Source organism: Staurois parvus, unplaced genomic scaffold (genome assembly GCF_062004578.1).
Source record: "Staurois parvus isolate SC_StPar_1 unplaced genomic scaffold, SC_StPar_1.0 ptg000886l, whole genome shotgun sequence".
Classification (NCBI taxonomy): Eukaryota; Metazoa; Chordata; class Amphibia; order Anura; family Ranidae; genus Staurois; species Staurois parvus.
Window position 1 is genome coordinate 2,653,878 of NW_028318682.1, and position 13,089 is coordinate 2,666,966.

The 13,089-nt window shown below is 41.7% G+C and overlaps 1 protein-coding gene across 4 annotated transcripts in view; it reads right to left on the reverse strand.

Moving 5' to 3' along the window:
- ATAD2B (ATPase family AAA domain containing 2B) overlaps positions 1-13,089 on the reverse strand; it is a 193,373-nt gene that overhangs the window by 57,503 nt on the left and 122,781 nt on the right. For all 4 annotated transcript variants that reach the window (XM_089656093.1, XM_089656092.1, XM_089656091.1 and 1 more), the window contains one exon: positions 3,388-3,547. In XM_089656093.1, the coding sequence (XP_089512219.1) occupies positions 3,388-3,547 (160 nt within the window). The remainder of the gene's footprint in view (positions 1-3,387; positions 3,548-13,089) is intronic.

Here is a 13,089-nt window from a genome sequence, read left to right on the forward strand (position 1 = left end):
CATCCTGTTGAGTTGTAGAAGGCTCTGCAGTGGAAGATTCTACAGTAATAAGATCCCTAAATTTCTTTAGAAAGTAAAGGGAAAGTGAAAAATCACTGGTATTCATAAGAGTGTGTGAGCTGAGGTCATCCTTGCAGTAGGACTGTCCTTTGGACATCCGGGCAGAGACCAACTGTACTGTGTATTGAAAACAAACTAGTCCCAAGGATTGATGCAATTTGCTGCATACTCAGAAACTAAGAAGTTTGTATTAGAGCACGTTCACATTTCTGCAACTTTGGACGCAAAGTCACATTACAAGTCACACCCCATGTTTCCCAATGAGTACCATTCATACTTGAGCAACTTGAAAGTAGTTCCTGTACTACTTTCGTGCAACTTGAGGGCCATAGACGTCAATGTAAACCCTCCAAAGTCGCATGAAAGTCGCACCTGAATGATATACATGTGACTTGTGTGTGACTCTGTACATCCCAATCCTCCTTGATCAAAGCCACACTCATCCAAAGTTGCATCAAACTTGCCTCAAAATCGCATTAAGTCACACTGTAAAGTCGCAATGAAAATCGCACGATTTTGAGGTTGCACAAGTGTAAATGGAGCCTAAGTGAATGCTGTCAGCCACCAGCAGTGATAAAATCAGCGAGACCGTGGATTCATCCAGAGACCTGAAGCTCAACAGAGTACTGGAAGCAGGATCTGTGATCAAACAGACCTTCTTCCAGGCGGAGAGCAAATAAGAATTGTGCATGTGCAATAATCCCCCAGATGAATGACAGAGGTATTCAGTTACCTCAGTCTGAGGTGTCCCTGCAGCAAGGGTGGGAAAAGAAGTAAAAATGCCTAATAACTTCCAGTGATTTATTGGAAGATATTCAACTTACTATGAGATTGGGTGCAGTGAAAGCTTTGAGAACGTGCATGCGCACAAAATGCGTCAAGAGGAGGCTACGTGCTGACTTCACGCTGTCGCGTCCACGTGGTGGTCCGGTGGCCATCTTTGTAAGTGCTTTTTATCCATTGATGATTTTATGGCCCATGTGGTTGCTATCTTTTTAATAAAATATACTACACTATATGATACTGTCTCCGGGATCGGTCTGTGAGCTTGCCCTCTAGGAGGAATCCCTTTCCTTGGTTCACCGTGGGCTGGAGATGGAGACTTGGCTACTCTACTTTTGATTGTTCATTTGGTGTATCACTGGCTTCTGGAAAGATCCCACCTTCATCCGGGTCGCCGGCAGGAGAAACAAGCAGGAACACCCCTTAGTGTCATTCCACTCTAGGCTTGCTTGCTACTTACGTCTGGTGAGTGCATTATGGTGGAGGTGCAGTGCAGAAGTCACAGAAGTCACTACATTTTGTTGATTTGATCACATCACTTCTTTTGGGACTATTATGCTATTTAGTGGACTTATACATTTTAATTTGTTATACCGTCCATTTTGTTTCTTCATTGGTGTATGCACTATTCCCTATTTCTTTTTTATGATGTTTCCTTTCCCTTTTACTATCACACTGGTCATCCTTGATTATAACACACATTTTGATTAGTGCTACACATTGATATTAGAGTGTGTTTTGTTGGAGACAGAGGGTTTGCCATGTTGTGCTAGCTGCTTTACTTTTTCCTTTTTTGTCTTGCGCTCACCATTTATTCTTTTGAGTATGGAGAAATAGATGATCTGATGTACAGAAATAGGGTCAGGCAGCGTTAAGGAAGTTTTAATTGAAGAAAAAAAAAAATTAACAAAAAAAACCCCACATTTTTAATCTCCTGCGACACACATACAAAAAAAAAAAAAAAAAAAAGTATGATTGGTCTAGTCATGCTTATTCAAGGGATGGAATGAAGTTTTTGTTTTGCCAGTGCACAAACCTCCTGTAGGCAGCAGAATAACCCAAAAGTCGAAGAATTACTACTATTCTGTTTCCCTGGCTGGATGATATGCAGCCACACTACATTACAGTAATAAATGAAATGGGTTCAAAGTACAGGATCTAATGAGAGTAAAGATGAGAGGGGTATACAATGTGATGCATTGATTTAAGTGGAGATTCATAGCATCTATTACAGGACTTAATGGAATGTTTATACTGGGTACTCTGGGAATGTTTTACTTATTTGGCGGTTACTTGGCACTCTATTAAATCTCTATTTATTTGCATCTGCATGCTTTCCAGAATGTGTGTATAGTCGAGTCCTGTGACAAGAGGTTTTAGGTTAGATTTCAGTAGTGTACTGGTTCGATGATTTACATTAGGATCAGCACAGTGCATTCATTAATTGTACGGTTTTCTAATTGTACCTATACACACCTGCAGGCCATACATTATACAATTTTCTTGAGAATTTCACTTTAGATTTGCCAAAAACCATATAATATGAAGTCAAACCTAAACACTTTCAATTGTATCCAATTAAGCAGGCCCTTGCACTACATAGTTGAAGGTAAATCTGAATGAAATTGGACAGAAACTGGACAGAAAATTGTACAGTATATGGCCAGCCTTGGTTCAATAGAGGTTTTTATTTCCATTTGTGACCCCATTGGGGATACATTACCCCACTTACTGTACAAGAAAGGGGGGATGCAGAAGCCCCAGAAAGACAGAAAAATATTGTTGTCAGAAGTTCTAACCCTTCCTCACTCAACTACAAATGTGTTTTTGTCAATCTGCATAGAACAGAAGTGTGGGACAATCTACCAAAAAGGGACAGAGACATTGATAAAAACCCAACACACGTTTTACTTGTAAAACAAGTAATGTGGAATTGAGCTTTAGCCAGGGGGTCAGGTCAGCCTAACATCCATACAACTAGCATTTACAGAAAGAGAAAAATGGGCAGCCCCCATATTACCATCACAACAGGTTTATTTAACACTATTAAAGCAAACATTTGTAAAAAGCAGGAGCAGCAAACTATTTTTTTTGGAAAAGGCAGCACATCACTTTAACCTAGCAACTTTAGGAAAATGCCAAATGACCTCAGTGAATAGTACAGGATCTCTTGTGCTTTTAACAACTGCAAAATATGCTGGCTGATACAAAGTACAGCAAATAGCTGGGTAAAACATAACTTTATAGATTTCAAGACAGCATTTTATCTTATGCACTCGGCGATTCAGAGAATCAATAATAAAAATATACTACTGTAAAGCAATAAAAAAAAGCAGTTTTTTTTCTTGCAAAGTATTATCTATGTGCCAACGTGGCTCATGTCTTGCCGCACGAATTTTTCCCTTGACTGACAGAGCGGAGTAATTATGAGCTGCTTTTCAGCACATCTCCCATCTGGCAGAGAGAGGTTTAAAAATCAATAGTAGCCTGCAGAAGGGAGAACAATAATAATTGCAGGAGCACTTTGTTTCTTAGCATCATTACCTCCAGGTTCTTTGTCGGGATTGTACTCTAATGCGTTGCTGCAGATCAGGTCCACATCCAACAGGAAGTCCCGCACAGTCATGTAGTGGTGCTTGTCGATTTTGGTCATGATGGTAGAAAGGTCCATGGGTTCTCTGATAACTTCTAGGTAATCTGAGACCTGCAGAACAAATGCCTAGCAATTAGTTTAAACAGGCTCAAGAAAAAAAGATCGCAAACTGAACAGTATAGGATTTAAAAGAAGAGCTCCAGGCAAATGGATAAAACACTGTTTAGTTGCCTTTTCATTAAATGACAGTTTTATATTCAGCTTGTGCTATTCTCTGAACTCGGACTTTACCAGGCTTACAGTGGGAGTTCCTCCTCTGAATGCTCATAGCGAAGAAAAGTTAGGTACCTATATTTAGTTCCTCCTTTATAGAGTACCTATGTTCCATATATTTACAGACTACCCATAACTATTCATCTTACAGTCTTAATGAGCTAGCCACAGTCCAAGAACCTTTAGGTCTAAGTCTGGTCAGAAACACTGCGGTCTGTGGAAAAGGTCCTCAGCAGCCTCAACGCGCTGTTTTGGTAATAACAAGCATGTCCTGTTTCATTGGTAAAGAAACCATGGCACCAATTTAATAAATTGCAGGTAAAGAGCACAAAAAAATAAAAGTATTTAAAGGCTTACTTGAAGCCCTTTTTTCCATAAACCTTTTTTATAAAATAAAATAAAAAAAAAAATATAACCTTCAGTTTTTAAGCATGATTAGCAGAGATTTAATCACTTACCAAGTATGTAGCCTCTAACTTGAAAATTCTTTCCTATTTTCCAGTTAAGCTGGTGCCAGGAATGCTGCTGCTCTAGGTTTTCTGCTTCAGGGTGGCTCCTTTCCCTTGCAGTTTCCTATTGAGCCAACCTTGAATGCAGGAAATAGAGCCATGTCTCCCTACACTATGTGCATCAATACAAACACATAGCCCTGAAGCCTAGGATGGCAAGGTACTCCCCTGCTCCACCCCTTTCCCTTCTCCAAACTAACAGACTAGGGAGACTGCACTGACCACTGTAGACTCTTTCCTATGAAGCCCAAAAGTTCAAGGAAGCAGCACTGAGATAGGGGGAACAAGTAGCATTTAATGTTGCATACTGCAAATTATGGGGTAAGACTTTTAAAACCTTCTGTCCGCCCTGGTGTCCCTTTAAACAGTTTGGAAATCCCAGGGGTAGAAAGGATCGGCGACCATGTGACCACTATCACAGCAATCACATGATCAGAAGTCTGCCCCGCTGGCTACTGATCTTTAACCTGGACCGAGGGCAGTCAGTCTTTTTGTTGAATGCAGGCAGTAAGCGCAATCTCAGAATCAGCAACACATATGCAGCATATGGGCATAAAAGCCCACCCTTTTGCACCTGCACATGTGTTGGGCGGTTGTAAAGGGGATAACTCATAGTTTATTATTAGGGAATGTATATTTTATTGTGCTCAATGTGTTAACTAAAAATGTTGAGGTTTTAACACTACTAGAAGTGGCAATGTGCATTTGAACTTGCTTGCAAATTTGACTAGTCCGTTCCCTAGCACAGTCCCCTCGCTCAGGTCACATGATAGCCCTCTCCTCTTCCTTATTTTGGTCTATGCTGGCCCAGCTCATTCACTCACCACCCTATATAACCTTTTTACGTAGCAGTCAGAGGAGGTGTAAGGGGCATACCATATCAAGTGTCACTTCAATGATTGCTCAGAATCTGCTGACACCAAGCCCAAGATTACATCACTCAGTCTTTTACAGGTAAAGAACATGCATAAAATGTTAAATGCACATCATCTAAAGTGAACATTATTCTTTCAATGAAAGGTCTAGCAGCTGTTTTATAGAGACATGGGCACTGCATCCTGAAATGGGCAAAGTGATAGTAAAGCCATTTCAACTGTATGTCTTAACAGTTTACATGGGTTTTGATTTAAATAATTGCAGGAACATACAACCGCTTTCCTGGTATTTATAATGGTCATTATTTACTAGTAAAATTATTTTTTGTTTTCGTAGGCAGTCATATCTGTGTTTTATCAGTATCCCCCCTCTTTTCCTACAAAGCCTCTGCAGCCAAAGAAGCACCAGCTGCCACATGCCTAAAACTGTTATTGCTGCCTGAAATATGACCGTCTGAGGTACTATGTATTATGTAGACAGAGCTTGTGTTGTTCACTCCCGTTCTTTACTGAATCTCTCAATCCAGACACAGAAACTCCTGCTGTAAGTCAGGTATCCGCTAGTGCACGAGAGATGGAAAAACACATAGAATTACATACAACAGCCTAAAACACTCCTTGCAATCATTTATTATGATGCACCTAACAGAGGTTTTCACATCTGCCCAGAGTTTTAACAGTGCATCAGTCTGTCAAAATGAGCAGCTCATGCAGATAGATGCTGCTGAAACGACACATATAGAGGGAGATTTATTGCATAATGCAGAGACTATCCTTGGAAAATTGCCATTTTAGGCTCATAACGTACAAAAAAAACCACAGTAACTATACTACATGATTAGTGTTTAACCACTTGCCTACCGGGCACTTATACCCCCTTCCTTACCAGGCCAATTTTCAGCTTTCAGCGCTGTCGCACTTTGAATGACAATTGCGTAGTCATGCAACATTGTACACATATGAAATTTTAATTTTTTTCTCACAAATAGAGCTTTCTTTTGGTGGTATTTACTTGCTGCTGGGGAGTTTATTTTTTGCGCTATAAACAAAAAGAGCAAAAAATTTGAAGAAAAAAAAAAAAAAAAGGTTTCTTTGTTTCTATTATAACATTTTGCAAACAGGTAATTTTTCTCCTTCACTGATGTGCGTTGATGAGGCTGCACTGATAGGCAGCACTGATGGGCACAGATAGGCAGCACTAATGAGGCGGCACTGATGATGGGTACTGATAGTCAGCACTGACTGGCAGCACAGCTGGGCTGCACTTTTGGGCACTGGTGGGTGGCACAGGTGGGTGGCACTGAAGGGAACAGGTGGGTGACAATCATCATCAGGGCACTGATCATCAGTGCCCTGATGTTCGGTGCCGATAACTGCTCTAACAACTTCCGGTTCTCGGCAGTACTTTCCCCACGTTCTGACAGCGTGCGGAAAGTGCAGCCGGGAACCGGCAACTGCATTTCCCTGTGATCAGCGTGTCATTGGACACGGCTGATCACATGGTAAAAAGCAGCTGTGATTGGCCTTTTACCACATCAGGTGATCAGCTGTGTCCGTAGGACACGGCGATCATGGAGAACGCCGGGTGTGCACCCCTGGGAGGACGTCATTCGGCTATCTGCGTTCAGCAACTGGTTAATCTATGTGTGTCCTCAGACAAGGGACAGGAGGGCAAGAAAATCTGAACTTTACAAATGTCAACAATTTTTTTCAAATCCTTACCTGCTTTTGTCCTGTAGGCAATTTAAATGCACCTGCTAAAAGCTTTCAAAATGTATGTAGGTCATCTAAGCAGTTCCAGTACCGTAATATGAAAAACAGCACTCCAAGCATCCCAAAGGCTACTTTGCCAAAAATTGAACTCCCAGTACAGTACATTTTAGAATACTGGTGGGTGTTCCATATTCTGGAAGAGGCTGCGAGCTAATCACATGTGGGTTGTGAACGGTCTATAAACAAACTAAATACTGTTCCCATGGCGGACACTGTTTTGGGGGGTTTTTTTGGCTACAAACGGAAAGGGAACCCTTGTTCATTAAACATCATAACTGCTTGGATGGCTATTAGGGAGGTAATATTAATTTTTAATTAGTAGGCAGATTTTGTTTACGTTTGTGCAGGATTTCACAAAGGAAAAAAATGCTGGTGTTTTCAGACACAAACATACACAAAACCTGCACTAAACACTGGGGAGACTAATTTTGTAGCACAACAGAGCAGTGCTAAACAGAAGAATTAGACAAAGACCACACCACCTCAAATTCTCCTTCACCAATCACTGCCTAGTGCCAAGGCATATTAGCATTGCTGTTGCTGGCATCAACACGCCATGGACCGGGTCATTTAATAGGGCAGAGAAATGCTCATCTGTTTCCAAGCACTACACTCTTGCTTGCCAGATGAGTGAGGTGTCTGAGTAATAATGCATGCATTACATGCATGACAGTAAAATCTTCAGTGTGCAGCAGTTCCCCCAAACCCCCCAATACTTACCTGAGCCCCATCGCATTCCAGCAATGTGCATGACAGCCTCGGCTCTCTGTGAACTCTCCCTCTTCATTGGCTGAGACAGCAGCAGGAGACATGTTTTAAAATGTTTGTTATTTTAAAAAAATGCTTTTAATATCACTAAGTATTTCCTATGCACTTTTTAATGATTGCAAGTGTGCCGTGAGCTTTAGGGCACACGTGGTTGCTTGAGTGGTAAAAACAGCCAGTTGAGATATGTTTTTATCCCCTCAAGCTGTAGAGGCAGCAGGACAGGGGTGCACACATGCTGCAGGAAAAGTAATACCCCAGTCGTGTTTGGTGGGCAGTACTACTGACTAACGTGACCTATTCAAGTGAACTGGGTTGAGCCACAACTGTTCTGCTACCATGTGTAATGGACATGGTTGTAACACAGAGATGCAGCATTTACAGCAGTGCGGAGGTTACAAATTTAATGTTCATCGCTTTTCAAACACCTCTGAAAAATGGTCCACCGCAAATCTCTTTTCAGAGTTGTGGCAATGTTAGTTGCATGTCTAAACAGGGCCATCCCACTGCAGATGTTTGAAAAACTACACTATACAGCCAAGAAATGTATAAACACTTGACCATCACTTACCCAAGTACACTATATTGCCAAAAGTATTGAGACGCCTGCCTTTACCTGCACATGAACTTTAATGGCATCCCAGCCTTAGTCCGTAGGGTTCAATATTGAGTTTGGCCAACCCTCTGCAGCTATAACAGCTTCAACTCTTCTGGGAAGGCTGTCCATAAGGTCTAGGAGTGGGTCTATGGGAATGTTTGACCATTCTTCCAGAAGGGAATTGGTGAGGTCAGGCACTGATGTAGGAGGAGAAGGTCTGGCTTGCAGTCTCCGCTCCAATTCATCCCAAAAGTGTTCTAATCTGGTTGAGGTCAGGACTCTGTGCAGGCCAGTCAAGTTCCCCCACCCCAAACTCCCTCATCCATTTTTTTATAGACCTTGCTTTGTGCAGGAAGGGGCCATCCCCAAACTGTTCCCACAAAGTTGGGAACATAAAATTGTCCAAAATGTCTTGGTATGCTGACCCCTTAAGAATTCCCTTCCCTGGAACTAAGGGGCCAAGACCAACCCCTGAAAAACAACCCCACACCATAACCCCTCCTCCACCAAACTTTACACTTGGCACAATGCAGTCAGGCAAGTACTGTTCTCCTGGCAACCGTCAAAGCAGGACACATCCATCGGATTGCCAGACAGAGAAGCGTGATTCGTCACTCCATAGAACACGTCTCCATTGCTCTAGAGTCCAGTGGTGGAGTTCTTTACACCACTGCATCCGACGCTTTACATTGCACTTGGTGATGTAAGAGTTGGATGCAGCTGCTCCGCCATGGAAACCCATTCTATGAAGCTCTCTATGCACTACTGTTGTGCTAATCTGAAAGCCAAATGAAGTTTGGAGGTCTTTAGCTGTGCCAACTTTAGAACACATACAAGACATTTTTGCAAGAACAGTCTCTGTATGCCTAAAGAAAGTTGGTTTTAGTTCCACTTTTGTAACAAATGAATGGTCAGTATTTTATTATGAATTTGGTGCAGGTGTAGAAGTGGAGCAAATTAAAACTACCTGAATTTGGCACACTAGTCACTGTCAGAACCAAAACAACTGTCAAGGTTTTTTGACTTAGGTGCAATACATTAACATGCGCTATTAACACCCAGCTTTACTGAATTCCTGCCTTTAGTTTGTTAATTTTTTTGTGGAGGAACTCTGGTAGCCACCACAGAGCCCTGGGATACTAAATTCCTTTGGGATGAAATGAAACGCTAATTGGGAGCCAGGTTGTATTATCCAACACCAGTAGTTAACCTCAGTCTTTAGCCTGAATTGGTACAAATTGCTGAAGGTGTGCCAAAATCTTGTAGAAACCATTCCTAGAAAGTGGAGGCTGACAAGGCTGCAAAGAATGTGTGAATTTGGGGGGGGGGGGGGGGTGCCTGATTTTATTTCCCACAGTTTTGGAATGGGATGTCCAACAACCTCATATAGGTGTGATGGTAATGTACTCCAAAGTTTTGACCATAAAGTATCACAGTTGCACAGAGTTAACTGACCCCCCGCAAACATGGTCAGATATCCTTTGTTAATTTAGAGACAACCTAATTTATGCTAAATAGGCAACCTAATTTATGCTAAATAGGCAACCTAATTTAGGCAGGGATTCTGCAAGTAACTTGCTTGATAAATCTCCCTCAATGTGTACAAAGTTAAAACAAAATACAAAAGGAACATGCAAGACTAGCAAATAAAATAAAAAGCCAGCAATAAACACAGTAAATGGTTACAAGTTCATATAATACACTTAAAACTACACAGGGAACACACTGCTCAATTTTTTTTGTACATCTCCCCATTGGTCTGGCAATGATCAAAGGTTCAGAAGACCAGAGCTATGAGCAGATTCCATAGAACACAGGTATGGAACAAGGATGTGTCTTATGACACAAATCAAACTGATGAACTGCATGCAGATGACAGCGGTCTGCTGTGCATGTAGCACAAAGCTTTGAATGAGTAACGAGGCAGGTGATGGCTTTAAGGAGAAACTGCCATCAAATGTTTAGTGTTCTCAAACACAAGAGTCAATAGACAACAGAAAAACCATACTGAGGACCCCATCTGACTCCAAGACACAGACTTTACCTGAAGGCACAAGTGATGTAATGGGAAGGACACCTACCTCAAGAGTGATTCATAGGCAGACAAACTATGCTTTCTAAATTATAAATCCCAGGACTAGAAAAAGCTGTAATCCCCAGCAACAGAGGTGGACAAATTAGGCGGAAATTCAGGATTTTTCTTTTTTTTTTTAAAGCCACACGTGTCATTTAGATCTATGCTATTAAGTTTTTTTCTCTACCACACTTTGTATAAAGTATATGATTTTGTCTTCAGCCTATTTTTGTTTTTTTAGAGTACTACAGCAAGGTTAAAAAACACCCTTGGTAGAGTCAGATCACTGCTTTCACACAACTCAGCAGGCCAGATCTGAGACCCAGCTGCACGAGATTAACCCCCCCCCAAAAAAATTAAAGCATAACGAAAGGCGCTTTTTTTTTTTTTAGCTTTTGGTAGAGTGAAGAGGGAAGGGAAATCCCTGTTTTTATTGCGGTCTGTGGCTTTGTCAGGCAGATTCACCCTCTCTATTTGTCCTGTCTACCAGAATCATCCAAAGTGAAGTAAAGAAAACAAATCCCAATATTTGGGTTATAACCAAAACTGCAATAGAGCAGAATCTTCCAATGGGGAAGTTCTCGTTACAAGGGAGTCCCTTGCTTTGAAGGGGTTTCTCTCACTTCCTGTTTTGACTATGGGACAGGAAGTGAAGGGAAATCTCTCCAGTGGGAGAAAAGAGTGTTTAAACCCTCTCTTTACTCTATCCACTATGGAAAAATGTTTTGCCTTTAGTTCTACTTTAAATTACCGTAGTGGTATACTTATGAGAATGCAATGTAAAAATTATACTTGTGTTTGAAGAGGAAAAACTTACCAGCCATCCAAACTCTTCCTAAACTTCCACAAAACATCCCATTTCACTTGCCTGAAGCTAACTAATGTCTTTCAGTAGGCTAAGCCTGTTTCCAAGCAAATCTTGAATGAATCAGGGTGACTGTTCATAAATGCATACATAGCATTGTTCCAAAAACTAATTTAACATCCTTGTCTATACACCAGTCTCATGTCAGAGTTTTCACAGCTTTTGCTCATGTGTGCCATTTAGGCCTCCTTCTCACAGGTGTACAGAATAGGCATCTGGTTTGCAAAACATTCAGAAAGCTTTATTAACATGAAGCAAACGCCTGCTTTTACATGGGTAACAAACAATATTGTATACACAATGGGCTTGCATTGCTTCACATTAATTTTGATCTTGCCTGCAACATTTGGTATCCTTTGCAAGTTGTAAAACCTGCCAAACAGCTTCATTATAGTTGATGAAAGTGCACCACAAACACATTCTCAAGGCATTTGGCAGTACTTCAGGGGTCTTTTCCATGCCCCCCAAAAAACGTAGTTCAAAGAGCTTCCAAAATAGCCTGTGAAATGCCTCTAAAATGCAAACTTAGACAAGGTTAACATATGTGCAGGGCCTGTTTCAGTGCGGTTTGTAAAAAAAGAGTCCTGTGTGGTTTTTCCAGAGGTTCAGGTGAGACTCTGGTGCGAATTTATAAAGTGTAGGACACCGGAAAGCACACCTGAAGCGACTGAAAATCGTACCCCACTCTTTTTAAAATCGTACTGCATTCGGCACACACTTATGTGAACAGGCTTAATAGAAAGCCAGTTTGGTTTACATGTCATGCGAATCGGTTGCAGCTCAAAACGCATCCAATTTGCATACAGTGGGGCAAAAATGTATTTAGTCAGCCACCAATTGTGCAAGTTCTCCCACTTAAAAAGATGAGAGAGGCCTGTAATTGGCATCATAGGAAGACCTCAACTATGAGAGACAAAATGAGAAAAAAAAATCCAGACAATCACATTGGCTGATTTGGAAAGAATATATTTGCAAATTATGGTGGAAAATAAGTATTTGGTCACCTACAAACAAGCAAGATTTCTGGCTCTCACAGACCTGTACCTTCTTCTTTAAGAGGCTCCTCTGTCCTGCACTCATTACCTGTATCAATGGCACCTATTTGAGGTTGTGGACAGGTGTCTTTTATACTGACAACAAGTTCAAACAGTCACACTCCAAACTCCACTATGGTGAAGACCAAAGAGCTGTCGAAGGACACCAGAAACAAAATCGTAGACCTGCACCAGGCTGGGAAGACTGAATCTGCAATAGGCAAGCAGCTTGGTGTGAACAAATCAACTGTGGGAGCAATAATTAGAAAATGGAAGACATACAAGACCACTGATAATCTCCCTCGATCTGGGGCTCCACGCAAGATCTCACCCCGTGGGGTCAAAATGATCACAAGAACAATGAGCAAAAATCCCAGGACCACATGGGGGGACCTAGTGAATGACCTGCAGAGAGCTGGGACCAACCTAACAAAGGCTACCATCAGTAACACACTACACCGCCAGGGACTCAGATCCTGCAGTGCCAGCTGTGTCCTCCTGCTTAAGCTAGTACATGTCCGGGCCCATCTGACGTTTGCTAGAGAGCATTTGGATGATCCAGAAGAATATTGGGAGAATGACATATGGTCAGATGAAACCAAAATAGAACTGTTTGGTAGAAACACAACTCGTCCTGTTTGGAGGAGAGACAATGCTGAGTTGCATCCAAAGAACACCATACCTACTGTGAAGCATGGGGGTGGCAACATCATGCTTTGAGGCTGTTTCTCCGCAAAGGGATCAGGACGACTGATCCATGTACAGGACAGAATGAATGGGGCCATGTATCGTGAGATTTTGAGTGCAAACCTGCTTCCATCAGCAAAGGCATTGAAGATGAAACGTGGCCGGGTCTTCCAACATGACAATGATCCCAAACATACCGG